Source organism: Polyodon spathula, chromosome 19, assembly GCF_017654505.1.
Source record: "Polyodon spathula isolate WHYD16114869_AA chromosome 19, ASM1765450v1, whole genome shotgun sequence".
In the NCBI taxonomy this organism is placed as follows: Eukaryota; Metazoa; Chordata; class Actinopteri; order Acipenseriformes; family Polyodontidae; genus Polyodon; species Polyodon spathula.
Genome location: NC_054552.1, coordinates 25,232,585 through 25,258,816, shown reverse-complemented (window position 1 = coordinate 25,258,816; position 26,232 = coordinate 25,232,585). Strand labels below are relative to the sequence as shown.

Sequence of the window (26,232 nt, the reverse complement as noted above, 5' to 3'; positions counted from 1 at the left end):
CAGCTAGGAATAGTCACAGCATTTGACAGAACCATGCAATCCATTGCACGGCACCAACAACCTATTTTTATGGGTAATCCCAGAATAAACAAGTATAGGTGGTTAGTGCAATGCAAGTTGATTCCCCAGTGCTGTAAAATATTCCAATAAGGGGTACCCGAGTGGCTCACCTGATAGCAGCATGGTGCGCTGGGTGAGTCATACAGCAGAGGTTCACGTCCTGGCTGGGCAAAGTAGGCCTGTCTTTGCTGGGGACTCTGAAGGGAGCGTCGCATTGGTATTTACACTCCAGTGGGTTAGGGAGGTAAAACCGACAGGGACTGTTTTTCCTCACCGCTCTACAATGAACCCTGCTGGCCAGGCGTCGAGTGAGCTCAGAGCGGAAACCTGCAGGGCTGGCCTTTGTCCTCCAGAGGTTGGTAGCTCATCGACATCCACTCTCGAGATCTTGGGTAATAAAGAAAACTGGCTTGGTCGTGGGATTGGAGGATGGCCATTGAATCTTCGGGTCTCTTGAGCCATGAGAGAAAAGCGATTGGGCATTCCAAATTGGGAGAAAATGAATTATTTTAAATTGTACACAATAAAAAAGAATAATAATAATTCCAATACAATCCAGCTGTGGTTTATCCTATGTGGGGTACACGTAGATCAAATCGACTTAAATTTTGGCTATAACACTAACATTTTACATTTATTTTCTTAAAGTCTGCCCCCCCCCCCCCCCCATCTTGCCAGAACAATTTGTTCTTTTTCAGTTAGCAGCAAAGAAACGAGAAGTTCTCATCCTAAACCAAGACATTTTAATAAGCTTTGAGCAGTCATCACGACAATGGACGTCTAGATTAAGTCGCATGACCCCTCAGAATATTGATGGGATTTCAGCCAACAACTAACTACAAGCACCTTTCATTAATAATTAGTTAGTGTAATGGGGTATTTGTGTTTACATGGAACAGCGAATAAAAAGGGAGTTGCTGTCAGTTTTGAGTAATGTAGAATTACTATATGAGTGGTTGTTTACCAACGGGGGTTCCATTTTTTGTATTTATTTTTTAAATATTGTGGTTATATGTCTGACAAAAAAGTAATAAAGATCATACAATTGCTTACTGGCATTAAACCTCCAAATATCACATCATGGAGTACATAGAGTTAGTACAGCTTTAAAATACCAGCTTGCTATTGCGGTGACAGTATTCTAAGAAAATGGGGACACCAAAAAGTGTGCTAAATGGGTCACACGAAACAAGGGATTCCAAAGACTTGCAATGGATCACCCAGAGCACTCCAGCCCCGCAGAGACCACTTGAAATTGTAAAGTGTGCATTTTTTTATAAATATTTCTATTTTAAAGCAAGATATCTGGTACTACACTCAAAGAAATGTCAGTGTTGCAAGTCATGGAGGGCTAAATTGTCCCTACCCCTGCAAATTTGAATCCTAGCAGGTTTTGTTTTGTTTTGTTGGTCTGCAGTGCCTTGTGAAAGAAGGGTTGTGTTTTTACTTTCTAAATGTTTTGTTCTTCACTTTGTTAGCAGCTTTCAGTGTTGTCTTGTGTTCACAGAGTGCTTTGAGGTTAGCTGGAGCGTGGGTGGCAACAATTTTGGATCTCCTGTACAGTCTGTAGCACAACCTCAAAGCATCCAATTATGGCAATAATTTTTCTCAACATCAGCCATGTAGAGCCTACTGTGGAAAGAATTTTATATGAATTGTAAAAGCAGTTCAAAAGCTGTTACTGAACAACCCATGCATTCTGGTTTTATAGTCATTGGTCTGTTCCAGCTATTGTATTTCCTATAGCACTGCTACACTGTTTTTTATACTTTGTGCATTCTAGCATTGCTTGCTATGTTGTTCCCTTCACCTGAAAGACACATCCACTTGTATAGTTTGAACTTCTGTTATGTGACAAGCACAAAGTTCATTCTGCTGGGGTGTTTTTAGTTTATTACCTACCCTACAGTATAATAATACATATACCTTATATATGGATTAGGAAGCAGCTGGTTACCAATGGAACATTTACATGTGGCCAGCACTAGTGAAGACAAGACAAAGGCGAGTGTTTGCACTGGCCAGGTGTAATCATTCCTGAGGTTACCAGGTAATGCAACTCGATTGTTTAATGCTGCAAAGCTTTTGAAACTAAAGTTTAAGGTTCCTTCTAACCAGTTCAGCAACGGCTAGTCCTGCGCAGGTACAGCAGCCTCCTTGGCTTAAAGGAGGCGGTGCAGCAGCGCGGCGGCGGAACTTTACGAACAAATTCCAGAATGTGCTTGAACTGAACCGTGGCACTTAAGTTGCTACTAATTCAACTGTGATGCAAGTTCTGTCTGGGGCCGTAGTATAACTGCTCTACTATAATTCAACATTTAGCAATATAACTATGGTTGAGAATGTATTGACATGGTTTGGGTTGGATTTGTGCTTTTGTTGCATAGTGTATGTATGCTCAGATTGGCTGAAACAGCCTTGAGCATTGTATAAACATGTATATTAAGCTGTCAATAGAGTACTTGCATATAAAACCTTGGGCATTAGGGGTGTTTTTTGCCTCACAGTATGACAATCCTATTGTCCTGGGTTCCAAGCTGCTATTGGCCCATAAACTACAGTATTAGAAGCTTTATGGGTAGGGTACACTTACAAAAAGGCAATCCTATGGCAGTACAACTCCACCATTATTACAGCGTTCTTTATTATATACTATAATGACATCATTTAACATTAGCATGGTATGCTATCTTCCAGCATTGCTTCCCTAGCCCTGTGTGTGTGTGTAGTTGGGATTATCTGCTCCTGACTAAAAAAAACCTGCCTATTGTTTCCTCCCTCACTCATGAGTCATGCAGACTTCATTTTTCCATTTGTGCTATTGTAGATATTTCTATTTAAGCGTTAAGCAAGACTTGTTCACTTTTTCATGTGGAAGATGCAGTACATTCACTATATTTCAATTTCATGGCACACTGTGTTATTGGATTTAGTGTTCTAACTAAACAGTTTTTTCATTGATTCAATTTATGTATATTTCAATATAGTTTAATTAGATTTCCCCTTGATTCATTTGGAAGTGAATAGTAGTCAAAAAAATATTATCTAGATCAGCAGTTATTCTGTTGCCATATAAAAGTAATCCAGTTTTTCAATATCCATAAAAAAAAAAAAAATGATTGCATGTGCTTGTACTCTGCAACATAATGGCTGCTAAACCTGTTCGAATACGATTGCAAGTCCAATTTTTTCATCTATTTGTGTTTAACATTTCAAAAAGGTCCTTTAAGAGATTGTTGCTAGCAAAAGAATTCTAAAAATGTGGTGTGCACTTCCATTCATTATATAAGTCTGAAACGTGCAGCTTCAAAAGACACACTTGTTACAGTAAACATGTATGCCCAGTACTGCATTAGGTTAAAGAAGTCTAGGTTTATAAATCACCGTTTCAGAAAGTGTTGGAGTTGCTCGGTCATTCACCCACCTCTTTAAAAGCTTCTTTACTGTCATTGCCAACTATCTGCTTCCTTAGTAACTGACATGCTTTCAGCCACAAACATGTTGTGGCCCAGAGGTGAAGTGAAGTGCACGTTTAACAGATATCCTAAGAGCAAGGCATGGCACCTTAGAACTATCTTCAACCTAATGTAGAAGCAGATGTTTTAAAATGAAAATACATGTCTGCTGTCACATGTGTTTTTTACAAAACTGCACTTTTGAGACCTACGTATTATTTTTATTTTGTTTATTTTTTTAGCACAAATCACTTTATCATTAGTGCTTTGTGACTATTTTGGCAGCACATCGATCTGTTCTGATTCACATTGTTGCAGTGCATGTGACACAGTGAGTTTGGAGAGTTGAATTCGCACGCACAATGTATAATCCAGTGAGATGAGGAAGACAGGACCTGCTTTTTAGCAGCAGGGTGCTTCTAAGAAATACCTGCATCCATTAAAGATTTTTTTAAAGGTTATATGCAAAAACCAGTACTGTATTCCTAATAAATTAATTCACATTTTTTAAAGTTAACTGCACATTTACCAAATCCATGTGTTTGGGGGGTCTGTATGATAATGAAAAAGAAAAAAATATCAGGGATCAAGAGCAACACGCCATGTACATTTGAAATTTACTTTTCATTGTTCTATTTCACTGTGCTAGCACACATGTACAGTTCCACAGCACCTGAAACTAATGGAAAGCACAGTATAAGCTTAAATAAATATAGGGATAGACTCAGGCCTATGTATGTATGTATGTATGTGTTCATTCATTTCTTTGCGGTATTACACTGGTCACATTATTAAAAGCCTGCCTTATGCGGCTATGGCATCGGGTCAGTCTGACTGCAGCCCATTGCTCCGGAATTACGGCCCTTAGCTGGGTCAGTGAATTCATCACACCAGTACTGCTGGCCAAGGAAGATGACTAAAGTCTGCCTCACGCACGTCCAACCAATTGCAGTCAACAAAGTTCTGGGATTTCATGTGGTATTGCTTGATAGTGTGGTCTATTGCAGGGGTCTCCAACCCTGGTCCTGAAGAGCCCCAATGCTGCAAGTTTTCTAGGTGTTTTTGTCTCATCAATGGCTAAAGATTTGGAACACCTGTTAATCTTAACTAATTAAGCCAATAATTGGTACAATTAAGTAACAGAGCTCGGTTGAAATGAAAACCAGAAGACCCTGTAGCTCTCCAGGACCAGGGTTGGAGACCCCTCGTCTATTGTATCCTTATTGTAGAGGACAATTTTAAGCAATTTGAATAGTTCAAGCCACTGTATCTAAATCTTAATTTGAGCTACCTGTTGAAAGTTGCTTTAAAATGTAATACAACTTGCTTGAAAAGTTGCCAAAATAAAACATCCCCAAATTCCTCCTTGTAATACAGAACACTCTTCCTTTATAATTTTATTAGATTAACTACAGCACTGTATCTGCTCAGTTGATATACAGCAGTTGGACACAATACCTCTCTTTGTCTTGTAGGTCTCATAAATAGGGGCCAGCTTCATTACCTGCCTCTCCTGCTTTGGAGACTGTGAAGCATGTCGGTTACCAGGGAGCTTCCTCAATGAAACCACAGTGAAGCGAACAAAATAAAAAGTAAGTAATGCTAATGTTCTGTTGTGGCCTTTTAATAATGTTGCAATGTTACTTTTGGAACATGCAAGTTCCTGTATAAAGCAAAGGTCATGGAATTACCCTTACACTGCTCCAAATAATTCTGGCATTCTAAGCATGTGTAGGCAGGTCCTCATTGTTACTCATTTCCAGGATGCATAATCAATGCCAAGGCTATGTTGGTGTCTGTGGCAGTCATGCACCACACTAAAGCATGGGTGTTGGAAAATCAAGACCCCCTTTTCAAGCATAGATTCAATGTCAGATATTTGAATGTCACCTTGACCTGACACCTCACACGATACCTGATTTACATTAGGTATATTGTTAGGCATTATTTCAGTTAGGGGAAGTTTAAAAGATACCCAGAAAGCCTGCAGGATTGTGGCTCTACGGGGCCAGGGTTGACCACCCCTTTTCTATAGGATTGAGTGCTGTATGATATAAGCTGGTTTGGAACTTGTGTCACGAGAGCTTTTGATGCTGCTTTGCCCATAAGTAACGTTATACCAGATGGCAGTGAGCGCCCAACCCCATGTTTTTATAATGCATTGTGACCTAAAAAGTTAAATCAGGATTAAAATGTTGCTGGCATTTCATATTAGAATGTTAGGAGGTTCTGCAGTTCCTTCACATGAAGGTCAAAAAACCAGGCACTATTTGAATGATGTTTCATTGGTGGAGTTGTGTCTTCTGGTTGGCAGATTTATGAATGTCTCAACTGGGGTAGAAGTAAGGTCAGCACAGTGTGTTTGCTTGCTCCGTTCTTCCTTTATACTGACAGCATTTTCTTGTTCCTTGTCACAGTATTTCCTTTGTAACTGACTGACTGTTCATGGTTTAGTTGCTCATCGTGTTCGTGTAAATCAGGATTATGGGATACCAGCGCACCCCATCATCATACCAGAGTTTAGTTACACTCTACATTAAGTGTCATCAGCAATACATTTACAGCTGGTTATGATGTAATGACTCTGTGATTTTTCCTAAATTGGGGTTATGACTGTATATCAGGGAAATTATAACTCTGCCATGTTTAGTATTTCCTTGGACATTCACATTGTTTCTATACAATGTATGTGGCTAAATTCAAGAGGAGTTATTATCAGAATCCTTTTGCATGTGGTATAAAGTAAAGTATGTCTACCATTGCCTAGCTGAAGGTACTGCAAGTCAGTATAGGTAGCTGTTGCTACCTTGTATACAAACTGCTGATCAGGCATTTTAGCCGCTGTTCAGCTGAGTTTTTCCCAGGGAGATGTTTTTAAATAAAGTGATGATAGTCATCACCCTGTAAACGATCTACACCAGAAAAAAGAAAACAATTTCAATATTTGACAAGCGAGAATTAAAAAAGAAAAAAAAAACACACTCCTGGAAAATTTGAATCAAAGGTTCTAGACACAGAAAGAGATTTCTCATCAAAATGTTTGCCATTGATATAAAGTATTTTTTAATTTTTTTTTTCAGTCCTGCCCTAGACGCATGAAACAAAGGTTAGGTCAGTCAGAGTTTTTATGTTATGTTTTAAAGCACTTTGACACAGACTGTTCAAAAAAATTAATCCACAGCATTTGGGTAATTGCAATAAGCAAGTGTTTATGCTAATAATGGTTGAGGTGTCAATTAACCTTTAGTTAGAGGAAAATGCTGAAGGGAGTTCAAGTGCTTGTAATCAGCAGGGCAAAGGTGGAACACACACTGTTCTGTTATTGAATGAACTAAACATTTCCACTGCAGTAAAAGGGCACTTGAATTTGTCTGCATTGGTCTAAATCAAGTACTGAAAAACTGGGCTATTGGGGAAGATCTGTTATTTTAATTCGTAACCACTGACTAGTGTCTGGAGTGAAACCATGAACCCAATAATAATAAAAAGTATGCAAAAGGAAAAGCCAAATATACTTGTCGGAGCGGATTTTGATTACACGCCTGTATTTTAAATGGAGGTAGCAAGTTTACATTTTTGCTATTTACTTACTGATAAATCATATTCTTGCAGGGCAAAAATATAACAAGCATATACAATTTTCCCTTAAGTATAAATTATAGATTCAGTTGTTACTGTGTTGGAGTAAATATGAAGGTCAAGCTATTTCGCTGCAAATAATAAAATCTATAATAGTCCATGAGCCAGGAAGCAAATTTTGGCCAATTGGTACCAAATGAAACACTACTTTTCTAAAAGCTTATTATCTGGGCATTTTATGCAGCATTATTATTAAATAATTGCACATGTGTGCAGTGTTTACATTAAATAATAATAATTACCATTAGTTTTAAAAAAAAAAAAGCTGTGATAAAAGATAGAAGTGCCATAATGAAAATTCAATCACAGGGTTAATATGTGAGGTAAAACTATAAGAAATGTAATAAATAGACTAATGTTTTGGCTAATGCCTTCATAAATTATGTATAAATAGTCCAAATATGGCCTGTTTGTCAGTGTAGGCTAATTTAAGCACAATAACAGCCTCCTTCAGAAACCACCACCACCACTACAGTGACACGCCACCATCCTGGTGTTAGTTATGCGCAATGATTTGAGCCATCCAGCGTACAGAGCCGTTAATGACTTCTCTTGCTGTGACATGGATTCTGACTGTATCACAAAGTTTCCTAGATTATTAAAACGTTTGTGAGAAGCTACTTGAACTAATTTTTTTTGTTTTTAACTCTTATAATAACAGCTTTGCATGGTTAATACCAGTTGCTTGGCACGTCAGAGGATTTCTGATAAAAAGTCCTGATAAAAATGTTTTTATGATAAACCTTTGCTTTTGTCATGTATTCAGATCTGTGAGTAACAGTTTTACCAATTCCTTTTAAAGCCATTCAGTGGTGTCTTTGTTTTATTTTTAGTGGTGTTTACATTTCCTTGATAAGAGAGGGGTTTTCAGATCTGTGTTTCAGAAGCTAGTAGCTGGGTGTCTTCTAAGAATGGGATGACTTTTCCTTTTAAGGTGTTCACCTCAGCACCAGCAGGGGCTGTTGAAAGTGTCTTCTGAAAGAAGGCACAATAAACCAAAGTCTTGTGGATTTCTGAGATTCCACGGTACCGTGTCCAAGGTGAACAAGAGCCCTAACTCTCAATACAGGTCAATGACTGGTATGGCAATATTTTCTGTACCTAAACTGGGCAGTAAATAATGCTAGCACCATTCTGTCTACCAGCAATGAGTCTTAATTTGATTCTTCATTTTTTTTTGGTGTTATATCGTAAGATTTAGGTGAATACTAGCAGGGAGTTAGAATTTCTGTGACAGTTGTGCAGTATGTTCATGCACGGGATGGCATCTGTACACAGGATACAACATACTGGAACATTTGGCAAATCAGCAGCAGTTATTGATTGATTTCTCATCCGTGATTTGTTATTGAGCAAATGATTTAACACCAACAAAATGTTCTTGCTGTGCATTAGAACAGTGAAGTCTCCTTTCACAACTATGCTTTATTTACTGCCAGTGTGCTTCTGCAAGATAAATATAGCCTGCTTGATTACATCATAAGCCTAAGAGATACCCCTCCTCCACACAATTGTTGAGGAACCACAATAGTGATTTTTAAAATATTTGTATTTCTATATAGCGCCTGTAAAGATAAAAGGTTTTTTTTTTTTTTTTTGCTATCTGTTACTGAACATCTGAGCATGCCCAAAGCAATACGGATCTAGTCTCAGTAAAATTTTGTTATTAGCAGGACCCTAACTTTGGAGCCTGGCTACCTGCAGGAGTAGTGTATAAGATCCTAACTCTGGAGCCTGGCTACCAGCAGGGGTACTGTATAAGTTGTTCTGTCTGGACACTTAAAGCTTTTTACTAATGCAATCTGTAAAGTAATGTGCTGGCTGAAAGTGAATTGAGTTTCACGGAAATGAGACTGCATTCTCAGATTGTCTACCTGCCATCATTAATCAGATTTTTACCCACAGCAATTTAATAACAAAACTATGGTGAGACATATACCCCCCTACCCTCGATATCTGCAAAAGGGTATCGAGATTGAGATCTTACGAGACAATTTGAGTTTGTGTTTGTATTTACAGACTTTCACAAAAACAAGGAAAGGGGAAGCCTGCACGTCCACAAAAAGAAAAGTGTCTGTTATATCAACAAGGTGCTTCAAACAGTTTCCACGGATTACAAAAACACAAGAGAGAAATGCTTTCAACCCCTAACAAAATAAAGATTGTCTTAATCGGGCAGATATGCTCTCCTCTTACAGTAGACTTCGATGAGGCTAAATAGACTGTCGCTTTATTCCTCTATCTCAATATTCCTTATCATTCTCCCCCTTTTACCCGTACACTAGGTCATAATCTGTTGCAGCAGGCCATCAAACACACTGTGTAACAGTACCAGACCCAGTATTTATACACATATTTGATCAATGTTGACTAATAATGTTCTGATTGTTATACTTGCTCTTTTGTTCTAATACTCATAATAATAACAAAGTTGAATCCAGCATTTTGCCCTTATTTTCACTGTGTGGGACTGACTACCATAAAATGACCTTATAATTATTATTAACTGGCTAACCTATTTGTATACCTAACTTAAATATAAAAAATAAAAGTATACCGAACCATACACAGGAAAAAAAAAAAAAAACAAGTTAGGACAGTGACCTACGATTCTATGAATTCAAATAAGCAAATCATTTTCACAATCTTCTCTGAACATTTGAGGTCCCGAAGGAATTTCATCCCATTTCACTCGGGTCCGGCAGTGTTTAAGCTGACCTAGTTTTGGGATAATTTGACTGTGAACCAAAGTAGCAAAATTGCTTTAAGGTTGACATTTTATGCTTTGAGCATTTCAGGACCTCCTTCAGGGGTTCATAAAATGGATATAATTTCTACCATTTATTTACAAGATAGAGTGCATTAGAAAAAAAACAAAGCAGTCATTACTAAACCGTAAGTGTCATGGCAATTTTTTTTTTTCTCACCTACTGTACCTATTAACTTTTTTTTTGTTTTGTTTTTTACAAAGAAGCATCTCTGAATGAACCATCTGCAACTGCCAACTATTTCTCAGTTCAAAGTTCAAAGTGACATCTTATGATCTAGCTGTATCTCACACTGATCAACCCGTTTTATAGGTATATATTTGTATTTACAGCATTGTACTGAATAAACCAAAATGAGTCTATTCAAAAACTAGAATAAGCAAATAATCTATAAAGATTATAATAATAAAGCTATTCAATACAAAGTTAAGATGGTAAAGCCACTTCATGTGAGGTTTCAGGCAGGCAATAACCTGCAGTAGGATTATTACATTACCAACCAAAAGCCAAGCAGACATTTATTAGTAACAACAAATCTCCCTAATACCATATACAGTGCAAGGTCTGAAGAGGTTGTTTTTCAAATGCCGCTGTGAAATTCAAAGTGACATAATGCTTTCCGTTTTGTTGATGCATTATGCTTGAACTGTAAAGGGGGAAAAAAAAAAAAAAAAACAGGGTGGAAAATCTTAAAAAAAAAAAAAAAAAAAACATAAGACAACATTTGCATTTCATTTGCAGGTCTCAGTAGTTGCCTCAGAACATGCTTTTGGTTCCTAGGACGTGAGTCATTATCACACACTAGCGGGATTGTTACTTTTCTCAGCTAGTGGATGGTACAAACTGCTGACAGCAAACTGTTGAATTCACAGTTCGGCACAAACAACTCACTCGACAAAGGAAGCTTTACTTCCTACTGAGCACAGAGGGGTCATCAATAAAGTCACTCATCTTTTTTTTTTATTTCTATGGCTGCATCACAGATATTCATGTCAGGGCTTTGGTTAACACATCCTGTCCTCTGCGGAGTGGACTGACCCAGCAGGTGCTTCCAGGTAAAGCTGAATTTTCTTGAGATGCCCAAGGGATATTTAGTCTACATGTATTGGTGGATGGAACCTGTGCTCCGGTAACACTAACATTTGAATAGTGGTAGGCAAGTGTGAGAGTGCAACCGGTAATGTCTGATTAGAGTGCTCTATCGATAGAATTGTGGTATATACGCTGGTTTTGAATAATCAATTAATTTCATGCAGAGAGTTTAGGCTTAAAACATAACTGGCAGTGGTGTCTCTTTTTATATTGGTTTGCGCAACAGTGGATGCTAGTATTCCATCTGTATATTGTGGACGGCTTTTTTGTAGTGTGCTTTAATATTTCTTTTCTAAGAAATTTCAAGCCACATTTTCAAAGCTTTTACTTCCACGTTTAACTCTTTGAAAAGGAGAAAAATGTTAATGTTACAAAATAAGAAACCAACAACTTGCTAACTGACCTTGGAATATATTATTTTGTAGTTAAGTGTAGTAAAACTTGTATCTCTTAAAACAAGTCTGGTTTTCAGGTTGCCTCTAGAGGAAAATAATGGCCAGTATGATGAATATAAAAAAGGATCACTGATAGTTGTTGTATGTTTTACATTAAGAAAAACAATTTTTATATGCACTGTATAGTAGATGTATGTGCTGTTTCAAGTCTCAGGGTACCAGCGGCATACAGTATTTTCTACCAGAAAACATTTTTACAGCATAGGGGGAACATGCAGTATTTATAGCATTTATTGATCAAAACCCCCATTTATTTTATGAATAAGGGGTCAAATCCTGTTAAAAATGGTACTTCAGCCTTCAGTAAATCATTATTTGAGCTTGAATCACATCGACCTTTGAGGTACTTCAGAGGCATACAGGTGTAGTTACTTTGACTTACTCTGAAGTTTCTTGTATTCACTATTTACTGACGATTGACACAGCTTCAAGTGTCGTTGGTGTTTTTTCATAGTTTTAACCTTATTTCTTTTTTTTAATTATTATAAAAAGGTGTACTGCTGTGCATAAGCCTCACGTCTCCAATCCTGAATCTCATAAAAAAACCAACAACGCTTTTTTTCTGTTTAATGCATTTAGTTCCTATTATGTTTTTTTTGTGATGTTAGTTAAAGACATTGTTTGTAGGAGTTCTCTTATTATAAGAGATGTCATTTTGCTCTGTTTGAATGAACAGAACCCACGTGGCATGAGATGACATCTTGTATATGATAGGAGACAGCCCACACAAGGTGCATTAACGTTAAGGGTTATCAGCAGTAGAAATGTCTCTTATGCTTGCTATAACAAAGCTGGAACTGTAAGGGGCATGCTTATTTGGCTCGTGTTAAAGCATAAAACTTTGGGTGATAGAAACAAGCTGAGGTGAAAAAGTAGAGATTGCTCACTATTGCATACTGTACCATTCTTTTATAGGTTCAAATTGAAGATGGCTTTGGGACACTGCAGTTTTAAATTTTGGAACAGGGCATCGATAGGCAATGCTTAAAATCACTGTCAGAATATATGGTTGATTTCCACAGGACACAGTATGTTTATATACAGATAAACGCACACATTATATCTAGTTCCTTAACTAAAATGAATGCTTCAATATTACAGATGAGAGATTAACAGCCTGGCGACGACTACAGGTTCTGCTGCGGGCCGGGCAGCACCTCTACATGATCACATGACTCTTGACATGGATACGGTCCTGTCAGACTTTGTTCGGTCCACAGGGGCAGAACCTGGTCTGGCAAGAGACCTGCTGGAAGGTAAGCAATGTCTCACAGGGGGGCTGGGGTGAGTTGATATTGGGTACAGCCCTGTCAGAGTTCCTGTTTGTCATAGACCCCCTCAAACACATTTCAGACATATTCATTACACTAGTGATTTTCATAGCTTCCTCAGTTTTTATCCAATTTATGTCCCCAGGGCTATTGGCATGAATGAATCTGATAACGGGTTTTAGCAGTAATAGCAGGCTAGTAATGGTATGGTATTGTGTTGTATGTTGATTGTGTTGTGTCCTGCATGTTTCTTCTCTAGTGTCCTGGGTTTTATGTGCTTCAAAAGGTGGTTAAAAAGCAGTTTTTCTGTCATTTGTAAATGTGGCCCATTGGTATTTTAAGGGTACTCTTACCCAGAGCAAATGTTGCAGTAGCACAGCAGAGACACACTTGTAATATTTGTTTCTATCCATTGAGATTTAAACCTGTGTTACAAATTGGAAAGGTGTTTGTCAAGAGTTAGTAAATCCATAGCACCCCCGTCCGCTTAAAGAAGTCTGGGACAAGGAGAGATGCATTTGGAAGGGAGGGCCATGAAGGAGGATTCCTTTCCAGCAGAATGTTTTCCCGTTGCTTTCCAGTTCTATTACAATTACTGTACTGTTAGAGATTACTTGATGTGTCACATTGTTGTGTGTTTCAAAACTGTAAACATGAACTCTTTAGACCCTGGGAAATGCCTATTTTGGGTAAGGTTAAAAATAAATTGTATAAAAAAACGAGTTTAATGGATTACAGCCTAATGCAATCCCAAATGTAGGACTGTATAAACATTTGGTGAAGAATCAAGGCAGTTATAATGTTCACCATGTAGAGTGTGATGGATGGATGGACTCAATCAGCACATGAGTGTCTACATTTTTTTCAATGAGGCCCCTGAAAATGCATTTCCTTTATGACGCCATGTACTGAATCTGTTTTCTCACACATTACAACTTGAGCTCTTTGCTTAACCAAACAGCTGTGTAATTACCAGTGTGCACTGCATCTACATATTTTACAGGAACAGAGTAATATGCTATAACATTTTCTATACCGCTGCCTGCCTGACAGCTGCCAACTACAGAAAATAAGCACTGATGTCAAATGTTTCCCAATTACAGTGTTAACGCCTGCTGGGGTTGTGGGTATATGGGGACATCTGTCCATCATTTTAACCAAATAGAACTGTACTCTGTTCCATGAAAAAAATGAATTGGTACCAGTAACATTCATATTCTGTGCTGTTTTTATTTTCACTGTAAATTCTTATGTCAAGTTGCAGTTGGCCAGAGGCATCCTAAATCAGGTTGCCTAGGCTGATAACGTTTCTGTGATGACATTTCACCACTGTAGAATACAGAAGTGCTGCTCCTGCTGCATGATGTATAACTGCCTATTTTTTTTTTATTTTTTTTTTTTATGCTAAAAATATTTCTTGTTGCACCTGTGGCCTAGCTATGTCCTTATACTCCAAGTGACATTCAGGGAGTTGATGCTGCTGAGCAATACCATGCAGAGCGTGTTACTTGCCCTTCAGTTTAATAAGATAGCTAATAAACTAAGTACATGCTGCTCATTTTCAATAAACGCAACAGTGGCACTGGCAGCAGACAGCCAAGTTTACAGGTTGCAATGATGTGTAAATTAGTTTATTGCCGATACCACAGTCTATTGAAGGTCACGTCAGCAATGCCTCTCAATTTTAAACAGTGGATATTATGTTTAGTTTTACAGATTAGATTACAATGTTATTTTCATTCTCTCAGTGTTCATGGAAGTCCAATTTATATGAAAGACTAGTGTTAATTTAAAAAGGTTTCTATGATTATGTTTCACTTTTAAATGTGTTAAAGTGTAATAAAGCACAGTGACAACATTGTAATGCATATGTTAGCATTGTAAAGCTCAGAAGTGTATGGTAAAGCATATAATAAAGCATGACATATGGTAAATGCACCATGGGAAAAGCATAGAAAACCAGTTTTTTGTTTTTTTCTGAATTTATACATACATGGGCATTTTATGATATACTTTTCTAGATGTGGTGACTGTAGGTCATAGTGATACTAACCCTTAACCTAACTAATGTTAACTGCATTAGATAACTGGCAGAGTTAACTAGCGTTGGTGAATATAAATTCTGTGTGAACTTTAGAATGCATACTATACTGTATGTAGTTATCCTGTGCAATCAACTTGGCATTTTATAGCATCTAATTATAGGAACTTCACAGCTTTATGTTCCTGTCTGAAATTCCTCATGCTCATTTGAAAAATGTTAGTGAGGCAAGGTCCAGTTTGAGAAGTGGCCTGTTCTATTTTCTGTTTATATTCTTGCTGAACCTGCTTGTTCACCATAGCTTGGGTCAGAGTTCAAAGAGTGCCATGGCGTGTGCCAATATTTAATTCACCTTAAAGCTGTAACCCTAGCCTTTGCGACTGCGTCAACTCCTTCACTGCAGTATAAATGCAAATTAGCTTGATCCTGTGATGTGATGTGATGTGTGCTCCCTGAAGAACTATGTTCTGCGACATAGTTATAATATCAGGCCCAACCTGATATTAGGTACTGGTCCTATTAGAGTGGTCAGACAGTGTCTGTCTCCTGCACTTTCTGAAAATAGATGATCTCATTTTTCTTACCTGTTCCTTCCCTGCGTTTACTGTCCCAAGCCCTTTTGGATGTGTGTGGTATCACCCTCTAGAGGAAGAAACTGGATTTAGTGCTGTGTTTGGTACTTTGGGAACCATACTCAGAACACCCTCAGCATGCGTGTGGACGAAAGCATGCTTTCTGCGGACTGCAAGGTTAGCAGCTTGATGTCATACAATAGCATTTAGCATGTCCTCCTGCTGTTTAGGAGCAAAGTATACATACAGCAGAGCCAACTACAGCTGTCTCGCCTTTTCATACAGCTTTGATTGCCAGAGAAAATGACAAGATAAAATAACAACAACAATGGATCCAGAATAAATAGAAACTTGTCAACTTGCCAGAGCTTTAAAATCTTTCCATTTGTTAGCTTTAACTATTGGAGACACTGGCTCTCTGATTGTTTCTAAGATTAGCTATGAAAAAGATGACCTGTCATGCACTTCCATCCCCTATATAGGTCTATTAATGCACACTTTTGAATGAAATTGAAAGATCACATTAATAACACTATTTAGGTTTTTCTGTTATTAAAATAGTACCCGTTTTAGAACTGTTTCTGTATATTAAAATTGTACTGTGCTCTATATTACGTATACAGGTGCTTTATAATGACTGTTATAGTGTAGTCATACCTTTCCCCGTTCATTGTGGAGTTTCAGTTGTCATTAATGCTTAAAAAAGAAAGTTAGTGTAAGTAAACAAGTGTTTAAGTCAAACCTTTGGATAGGCAATAAACTATATAATGACCCTTCAGTTCACCGATTCACACACCATGGGGTAGATGTAAGTATAGGCGCAGTGCAAATAATTGCAGATGCTAAATTCAAATTGCATTGTGGCCATGCAACTATTTTGCATTGCACCCTATGTAAGCTTAAGAGCAATGCAAATTACTCAACACACACAAATAATGAGCTGCAGGTACGATAATGAGGGTTTCAATGAGCACATTGGTCTATTTAGCGGCCACACTTGCAGCCTAGAGGTGATGGAGTTAGGAGTACAGAGAGCGGTAGGCGCTGTATGACATTTGTGGAGCATAAAAATACAAACCAAAACAAAATGTCAGACTAAGGGCAGCAAAGTCCTCTTGGCACACAGAAAAAAAAAGAAGCAGCTGAAAGTCCTTACGGCTGAGGTCAGTCACCATGAAACAGTTATGCTAGTAGTATCCTTAGGAAATGATCTGTATCGGCCTGCCCTTTTCAGCATGACGTCCAGAAATCTACCAATCTGGGAAAGGTGGATTGGGCTATCTCTCCAGACAAGTGTACCACAGCAGCCACCCTAAGGCCAATGACAGATACCTGCAGGTGTGTGTCTTTATACAGCTCTTAGATCTCACTTCTACAATGGTTTGCACCTTGCAAGAAGAGGTGTAACATTTTTCGAGGTCAGCAATTGCCGAAGTGCAAGGCAAAATCCTTACATCACAGAATATGGTTTGCGCCCGCTCAATATCCAGATCCTGCCCAATTCCATGCTCTTTTCTTCACTTCACTGCATTTCAATATAATTTTAATGGATTAATGATGGGAAAGTGCAAATTTGATAGCGGGTGCAGAACGGCATGTGAACACCATTCTTTACATACGCCGCATTTTTAGCTGCTGCGAAAATCAGATTTAACTGCTGCTAAACGTGATTTACGGCCACATTATGGGGGTTTTGCACTAGCAAATCACTTTCCACGTATCCTTACATCTACCCCCATATCTCACAATAAGCTTGGACCTGGTGTTGTACAGTTAATGTCAGTAGAAGATTTGATGAAGGGAGTGTTTGGAAACAAATTCTTTCCCCAAGAGCTGTCATGGTCATTAAAGTCAGGTTTGCTGAAATTCACAGCACAATCAAACACAAAGATCATTTAATTGCAAAAAGATTAGATCTGATATTGCAATTAAATACATGCAAAACTACCTTTTATGAGTATTTGCTGTTGAACTAAACCGCTATTTAGCTGCCCATTCTCCTTTATTGGGAGACAAAGGGAAAACGATCCCAATAGGATGAATTTGTTTTCTTCTGGAGTATTTGGCACCTCTGAGTTTCTGTTTATGTAAAATGCGAGTACATGTATTCTGTAGGTTGTCTTTTTCTACAGTTAGAAAGCTGGTCTGTAGTCAGAAACTTTCTTCTGCAATACAGTGAACACACGGTTTGAAATCTGACTGCTTGGTAAGCCCAAAACAGTCATCACATATTAGTCTGTGGCTTTATAGATGAAAGAGACAGCACCATCTAGTGATATGGATGAAGTTTCCTGGCAATACACCACTGTGCAATATATGCGCTGCCACACAGAATGATTGCAAAAAATATAAATTAAAAGGGGAAAATGCTTTTGGAAGCTACTTTATCTTTACATGTCATGTAGTCTGTACTTTTTAAGTATACAGGAAATAAGGGTGTGTTTTTGGCACATGATAACTCTTGAATGAGTGTAGAATACAATGCATGTGGGTGGAATGCAATGCATGTGGGTGGAGGTTTCAGTGCTCGAGGAACCAGTTGATTTTTGGGAATGATAACCTAGGACAAAGGTCAGGGCTAGGTCAAACTGTCAAAGTGTCACTTAGTGTGGTTTAGTGCCCTGCAGTAAAAAAATATCACTGTTTAATGCAGCTAGGGCATCAGCCTGGCAATTGGAATATTCGGTTGCTCTTGGAAAAGCTGAACCAGTGCCAAACATGCACCCATAACGTAATCAAAGGCAATCTTGATTGAGAAAAATACGATGTGCCTGCTTTCATTTGGGTTGTAACCATTGACAATCTACAGTTCAGGTGCAATTAAACCCTTGCTTTCTTTACACAAGCTTCTCTCCGATTTAAGCTCCATGTTATTTGCTCTTTGTGAATGACAACGAGTGATTGTACATTTGGTACATGCACATTCGTTTTGTAATACCATGAGAATAGGATATCCAATTACAGTGAATCTTGGGATGGACACACATTAGCACATGTTCCTGAAAGTATTAGAATCTAGGTCATGATGTCATGAAAAATTGGTTGGGCTTATTGAAAGCTAAATCTTAGCGTCTTTTGTTACAAAAAGCAGTGCATGATATACCTGTGGCTCTCAACACAAAGCACACACTGTCACCATGTAGTATATGGCAGCTGGCTCTTTGAGCTAATATATATATATATATGTATATATATATATATATATATATATATATATATATATATATATATATATAATGTTATGTGTGAAAGATTATTCTAACAGAAAGGAAATCTAATGAGATGGTTAATGTTTCTAGGTGGCATTTGAAATGTTAATATTGGCTTCTTTATGCAAGGCCACCCCATGAGAATGGGTATTGCAGTACCTGTGCAATTGCTGCTTTTTGCTGTTCCTTTTTAAAATGTGATACTTCTAAAATTCCTATTCTCAAATGGACGTTAATGTCCATATCGGAAGCAACATTTGACAGAGAGCTTCCATCACCATAAACCAGACTTCGTACTCTCGCCATATTTATGACAGTGTTTTTATGAATCTGACATTCCCGTATATGTTCTCAAAATTGTTTTTGATATACTGTCTTGAATAAGTGTGTTACACTCTGGACTGTAGCATTGTGCCTGCCTGAGAATGGGCTGACAGTTCACTATACCAATTAGCAATTTAGATCTTTTATTTAACATCGTGATCCAGGAAACTACAAAATGATATTGCAAAAGTGTACCGGAAGCCATATTAGTAGTACAGTATTTCATATTAGATTTTGAAGTGTCACATTTTTTAATTTGTCAGTTTTTCATTAAGTATATGGAAAACTCCAAAGTGGTTTGTAATTCAACATGTTAACGTAATGTTATTCAGCAGGTTTTATTCAACCTTACTTTCCAGACAGATGACTAGCTTGTTCCATGCAGCTGTTTCTAAGAGGTAGAGTGACTCAGAGTTATTCAATCCACCCTTGCTGGGTTGTGGTGTATGGGGTGGGATTACTTATTGCCTACTTTAATAACCTGGTAACACTGAATGAATAATTGTCCCCTTTTCAAATATATACAAGTGTTTTTTTTTTTTTCTTTTTGTTCCATGTGGTAGTGACCTTTTAACTGAACCAACCTACTGTAGATTTGTATCAAAGGCGAGGTAGGTGCGATCAGCTAAGTCGAAAGACCAGTGCACCTTAGTGCAACAGAGCTGGGCTTGTCTTCCATTCGTGGCTTTAGAGCTTTTAACCTCTTCTTATCTCACAATCAGGGAGCAGGACAGAATCCATAATGGCAGTGTGTCATAAAACAGACGGGTAAAAACAGACACAGAGGTGGAAGGTAAAAGATCAGTAAAATGACAATAGAATCTACATTTACTTTAGGATTAACATCCTGTAAAATAATTTCCTGTAAAGAAAACACGAAATCACTCTGTACATTCACAGTAAAACCTTCTAGCAAGGGCTGTACATACAGTTCAGCTCTCCGGATGACTGTGAAACGGACAGTTATTTTATAATGTTAAATTGTATCCTGCCATGATTTATGGTTTGTGGTTTCCCAAGCCTCTAAAGATTTACTACAGTTAAGGGAAGTGGCTGTATAAGAATCAATAGGGCATATACGAAAACACTACACCTTGCAAGCTATTGTACTCCAAATGAAAGTGAAACCGAGCACTGTACTGTCATGTTTTCCTTCAGCTCCTGTACCCTTTGTGTGACTAGCAGTTGATTCCATAGTACCAAGACATTTTGTTTGATGATGCAGGCCTTGTGGTAATGTAATAATGTATCATTCTTTTACTCACCAGATTCATGGGCCGCCATTAGTCAGATATTTGGGCATCAATAGTACGCTTTCACAGAATTATTTATTGCAGATTAATAAATTATAGATAAACGGTTAATAATCCAAAGAGCTAAATCCTCCACCATTACATGTATTTATTTATTTATTATTATGCATTTACTTTAAGCACATACCTCCAGTAAGTACGGGAAGGGGAATGGGAAGTAAACTTGCACACAGTGTTCAATAATTCACATCTAAAACTCATAGAAAAGCAACAGAAAATTATGATAATATACAGGTTTTCAAGGTTCAAATAATCTGACTGACTGTCTTGGCTGCTTGATGTCTTGGTTTCAGCTGTGTCTATGAGATGGTGTTGTGAAAGCTTGGAGGTAGAACCACCAGCAATGCTGAATTTGTTAGGTGAACTTGAATTTGACCTAACCAAAATGTTTGACTCACCATGATTGCTTCATACTGTAGCTCCTCACAAACTGTAGTGGATTACAAGAGCATCAAGAGTGTAAGTAGGGAGCTGCAGGGATCAGCACTAAACAGAGTGTTACTCCGACTTCTGCATTTGAGAGTAGTCATTGGGGCACACCACTGATGGATGCTAGTTGCGTAATGTTAACCTTCTGAGCCAATATTAGGTGGCATGGTGTCTGCTAAACTACTAATCGTTTTTAATCCTATATTCAAGTAACGAGTCCAAGAGCCAGTTTATACAGAATTATACATTCAGTCCTGTAGACAAAGGAAGAAAATGTTATCAACAGTTTGAAGTGTAAACCATATGTTTCCAGACAGCCCCCTAAGGTAATTTCTGTCTCACAGAGCTCTCTTCCGTGGTCACATACAAAAAAGAGCGAGCCATCAAGCATTCCTCTTTTAGATGGATCCAAGCACTACTGTCAGATTCTCTTAGAGACACAGTCCTCGTTCAGAGAGGGCATGAACTACCCTTTAGGTTAATGATCCACTGATTTAAGTTTGTAGAGTTAGTTTACTGTTTGAGTTCCGAATTTTTACATTACAAAATATATATATATATATATATATATATATATATATATATATATATATATATATATATATATATATATATATATACAGACATATATATATTACTATATATATATATATATATATATATATATATATATATATATATATATACATATATTTATATATATATTGACTTTAATTAAGTCACTCGCTACTAAAACAATATATCCCATGGGCTTATTTTTATTCTAACCAGCAGAGTGGTCCTTGTCAGTTGTCATAACGATGGCCAGATAAAGTAGAGTAGGCACAGGTTGCTTCATTACAAATGTGCGCTTGCCTAAACTATGTGAGTTTTCGGGCAAGTTTACATATTTCTTAAAACTAGTATGAGAGCAGGTCTTGGAAATGGAAAGGTTTAAAAAAGGTGATATAGAAAGCTGTCTTTTGAACTTTTTGTTATTGCAGTCCTTTTGCATGAATTGTATTTCCAGAGAGCAGAGTAAGGCTTCAAAATGTCCGCTTCATTCAGCACAACACATTAAATGGTGTACTCCAAACTGTCTCTTAGTAAGCAGCAGGAATTCAAGAAACCTTCTACTGGGAATAGACGAAGTAATGACCTTATTGTTCTCTATAGCATTTTCTTTTACGAAGGTAAATAATAAAAGGTAATGCATATTGAGCCTACACCTGAAAGAGTTGCTAAATAATAAACTGTGAAAGGAAGGCTAATTTGCTAGTGAAAGGAACCAGATTGAGAGCACTGAAGAGTGAAACCTTCTGATTATCACTGTAGCATATACTAACCAGGCAGTAGCAATGGGTTCACTGACAATAAGGTACAAATTAGTGAAGATGCCCTCAAACTCATTTACACAGATCCCAGGAGCTCACTGGGCACCTGGCCAGTATGAACCACTGTAGCGTGGTGGGGAGAAATAGCCCCAACTGTTTTTTCCCCCTCATATGCAGAAGCACCAGAACCAATGCAATGCTCCCTGTGGAATCCCCAGTGAATACAAGTGAGCCACTCTGGGATCCTCAAGTGTTCCTCAATAACCCGTTCTAGTATCAGTTGAGGAATAGGCTGTCATATAAAGTTTGGAATAATTTGGAATAGTAATACAAAGATTGAGCTTTACAAGGAACATTGGGTTATGTATTAAATCAGTTTAATGCCTTCTTGCTTGAGCATTCGAAGAGTAATAAAGAAAAAGCTTCTAAATCACAAAACGCTAAGTACTGTCGTGATGAGGTTGCAGGTCAGGTTGGGAATATTACACAAACCAGCATGAAATCAGCCCAACCTAAGAAAACTGAATTGGCCTTCTTCCAAGGCAGTGGTGATTATTTATTTCTTGTTTCAAGAGGAGCAGTGCACTTGATACATTAACTACCACCACAAAGCTCCTGCAGTGCAAGCAATAACAAATGTCTGTCATGGTGCAGCAAAATGTTGCTTAGTCCAAACTCATAACTGTAAAGATTGATTTTTCTGTTGACCTTTGTCTGAACACAATAAGGAACAAGCATTAACCTAATTTCGGAAGCAATTCGATTCCAAATCAAAGTTTACAGGCAGGGGCTTTTATTTTTAAGCTATAGTAACAGTGTGCCCTTAGTTTAAGTAATTAAAATGTAACCTGCCTGTGACCTCATCACCTCTATCTTGATATAAAATCCCTCTGCTCACAACAACAAAGACCTAAAAAAAATCTATTTTAGGAGCTACAGTACTTTCCCCACAGAAATCCAATATACGAGGTCACATATTTACATTTGCATGTTTCATTTCAACAAAAACATGCTGTGCAGTGAAATCTCTCCATATTAAGATCAGTAAAGTGACCAACAACAGGAAGGGAAGTAGTATTTCCTGTAACAAATTGATACCACAGTTGTTTACAGCATGTTGGTGTAATTAGAAAGGTAAATTAACAAGAGGCTTGCTACTGTACGTTGGTCTAGGTTCAGGGTTGGTTTTAATATTGAAGGTGATTTTACATCAGTATTTAAGGTAAGTTTATTTATTTATATAACGAGTTTCATACAACAGTATCTCAAAGTGTTTTACAAGTCAATAAAATGAATTAAAACAAAAAAAAAATGAACATGAAAAGTTTATAGTAAAATAAATCAACACCAAACAAAAACATAAATGTTAGTAGAGAAATAAAAAAAAGAAGAGCACTTGATTTTGTATAAAATGCTGGTCTAAAAAAGTGAGTTTTTAAACTTGATTTAAAAATATTAAGTGACTCTTCATCTCCTAATGTCAGATGATAGTTTATTCCATAATCTGGGAGCATTGTAACTGAAAGCTCTATCTCCTGTCCTTTTTGTCTTAATATCTTTGGGAAGGACAGAAGACCAGAATCAGTTGAGCTTAAAGCACATCTAGGTACACACAGGGATAAAAGCTCTTTTAGATAATCAGGAGCCAGGCCCTGTAGTGTTTTGTAGGCTCTTATGCGGTAAGCCAGTGTAGAGAAGCAATCAATAAGAGCAAATGATGACTGTGAAAAAGGTGTTTTTTTTACTGTCCTTAAGAGGGGGTTTGAACTATTTCTAAAACAACATAAAACTGAAAGATTTAAAAATATGTGTGTGTATGTATATATAAGCCCTTTTCTGTCGCCACTAAATGTATTTCCTAGACATTTAAAGTAAAAAAATGTGGTACTTCTCTTATCATACTTAACACACAGGTGACAGGATTTGTTTCTAAGTATTGCTCTTTTTATCTTTGAAGATAAGCTTCATCAAGCTGTGGATCAGCAGATAGTGTTATATATATATATATATATATATATATATATATATATATATATATATATATATATATATATATATATATATATACACACACACACACACATATATATATATATATATATATATATATATATATATATATATATATATATATATATATATAAATATATAAACTATGTTAAAAAAACAGGCACACACAAAATAGCAACATCATCTATTGTCTTTCTTTCCAACAGCATACATTTGAATTGTCAACTCCTGGCAAGTTTATTAGGTACAAGGCATGTTCTCACTGGATTGAGTGCTTACTTTGAATGCTGTAATTTATTTAAGCATCGTTGCGGATCAAGTCCGCCCAACAATGATGCACTTGTACTCTGATGGCAATGGCTACTTTCAAGATGGTAATGCCCCCATCCACTGTGCCACAATTGTGCTTGAATGGTTTGATGAGCATAACAAAAACTTCAGGTACATTACTTGGCCACCACAATCCCCAGATCTCAATCTGATTTGAGCATCCAGTGGCCCAACCTGGTGTTAGATAAAAGGTCCTAATAAAACGGCCAAGCAATGGAAACTTGGCAAGGGCATTCTTTTGCACAGGTTTCAGAGTTTGGGGATATACAGAGGCAGGTATATGAATGTACAGTATGAATTTTGTTTGGCACATGCTTGAGGGTTTCAGAATCTGTCAGTGTATGTATTGTACACCATTTGGTGATGTAGTTTTTCATGATACAGACATTTTCTTTTGCATTTAAAGCAATGGTGGGGCATATTTGCTCTGTTTTTGATATACAAGGTTGGCTGTCTAATGCTCACAGTAAATTGCAGACCTGTTTATTCAGAATTATCTAGCAGAATAATCATATCATGAGGAAACCTAGGGCTGCATGCTCCGAGATACATGGTCTGATATGAATTCAAAGTTTTAAAAAAACAGCTGAACTGGAAAATCAAGACAACTCAATTGGTTACACTCAATTGGGCAAAAGTCTTTTCTCCTTGAAAAATGAAGCACAGTCAATTCCAATTATAGCAGCTGTGATTGACATGCAGCTGAAGAGGGAGGTCTGGAACAGTTATCAATTCAGTGAGTCACCTGTGCTGTATTTACATCAAGATCTACTTGTACATAATAGATGCACAAAGTACTTAGTCATTTATAAAGAAAAGATTTCAAGGGATCACATGGCTTGAAACTCATACTATGCCTTCAATTAAGTATAATAATAATAATAATATGAGCCTGGAGTTTAAATGTTAAATACACTGTTCCTCCCCTATAGCTGCATGAACAATTCCTATTAGTAACCCTACAGACTTGGGTGAGACTTATTCATGCACTATTAAGTGCAATCAGTTCACAGCAGATTGACCAGGGGTCTGATTTGTTCAAACTTCTGGCACCCGGTCAATAATATACAGTATGCCTCAGTAAGGGAGGTGGAGGTCCTGAAATATATATATATATATATATATATATATATATATATGTTCTCATTCGAGAAGAGCAAGAGAGAGAGAGAGAGAGAGAGAGAGAGAGAGAGAGAGAGAGAGAGAGAGAGAGAGAGAGAGAGAGAGAGAGAGAGAGAGAGACACACACACACACACACACACACACACTAAAGTAATGTGTATTGAATAAGACTAGGATTTGGTGAGAAAACATAATCAAGGTTTAACATTTATTTTATAGAATAGATGTCTTTTTTTATATTTAAAAAAAATGAATCGTATACTTAATTTAATTATTTGAACAGTTTCAATTTACCAATATTAAGCTTGTAAAGAGTTCCAGGTAAAAAACAAAAAAAAACAAAGACATTAATAGTAAATTGGACAGTGTTTTGTGAGTGCATTTCAGGGTGGTATAAATGTCACTTTGTTGCTGTGGAGAGCAGGATATTATTCTTTGGGGTAGAAAAGGATGAGGTAGCTGATGCCTATACAGTAGTTCTTACATTAAAAGAAACTTGATATGAGTATGAACTATCTGCCCCTAGTGGATGTAAGAAATATTACATTTGTTTTATGCAGTATTTCCTATTGATGATGTACATGACTTAATTCTGGTGTAGCACGTATACTCAGAAGTAAGACACAAGAGCTTTAAGAACTCTAAAAATATGATGACAAACAAAAAATGATACAAATGGAATTAACAAAAATAATACATTAGTTAAGACACCTTTGGCAGCACAGCAGCGGCATTAAGTAGCCATCTCGTCCACTATAATACTGCAGGATTCATAACGTTTTACTCTAGCTGTCTTAAATTATTATTTTTTATACCAGCTCTAAATCT

General features: G+C 37.2%; 1 protein-coding gene across 2 annotated transcripts in view; it reads left to right on the top strand.

Moving 5' to 3' along the window:
• The window catches only part of LOC121294732 (OTU domain-containing protein 7A-like), a 119,902-nt gene that overhangs the window by 52,944 nt on the left and 40,726 nt on the right, over positions 1-26,232 (top strand). Inside the window, exons 2-3 of one of the 2 annotated variants that reach the window (XM_041218777.1) lie at positions 4,991-5,107; positions 12,571-12,725. In XM_041218777.1, coding sequence (XP_041074711.1) covers positions 12,641-12,725 — 85 coding nt within the window. In that variant the 5' untranslated portion in view covers positions 4,991-5,107; positions 12,571-12,640. Of the gene's footprint in view, positions 1-4,990; positions 5,108-10,644; positions 10,978-12,570; positions 12,726-26,232 lie in introns of those variants that run through there. The other variant, XM_041218778.1, reaches the window with a different exon arrangement.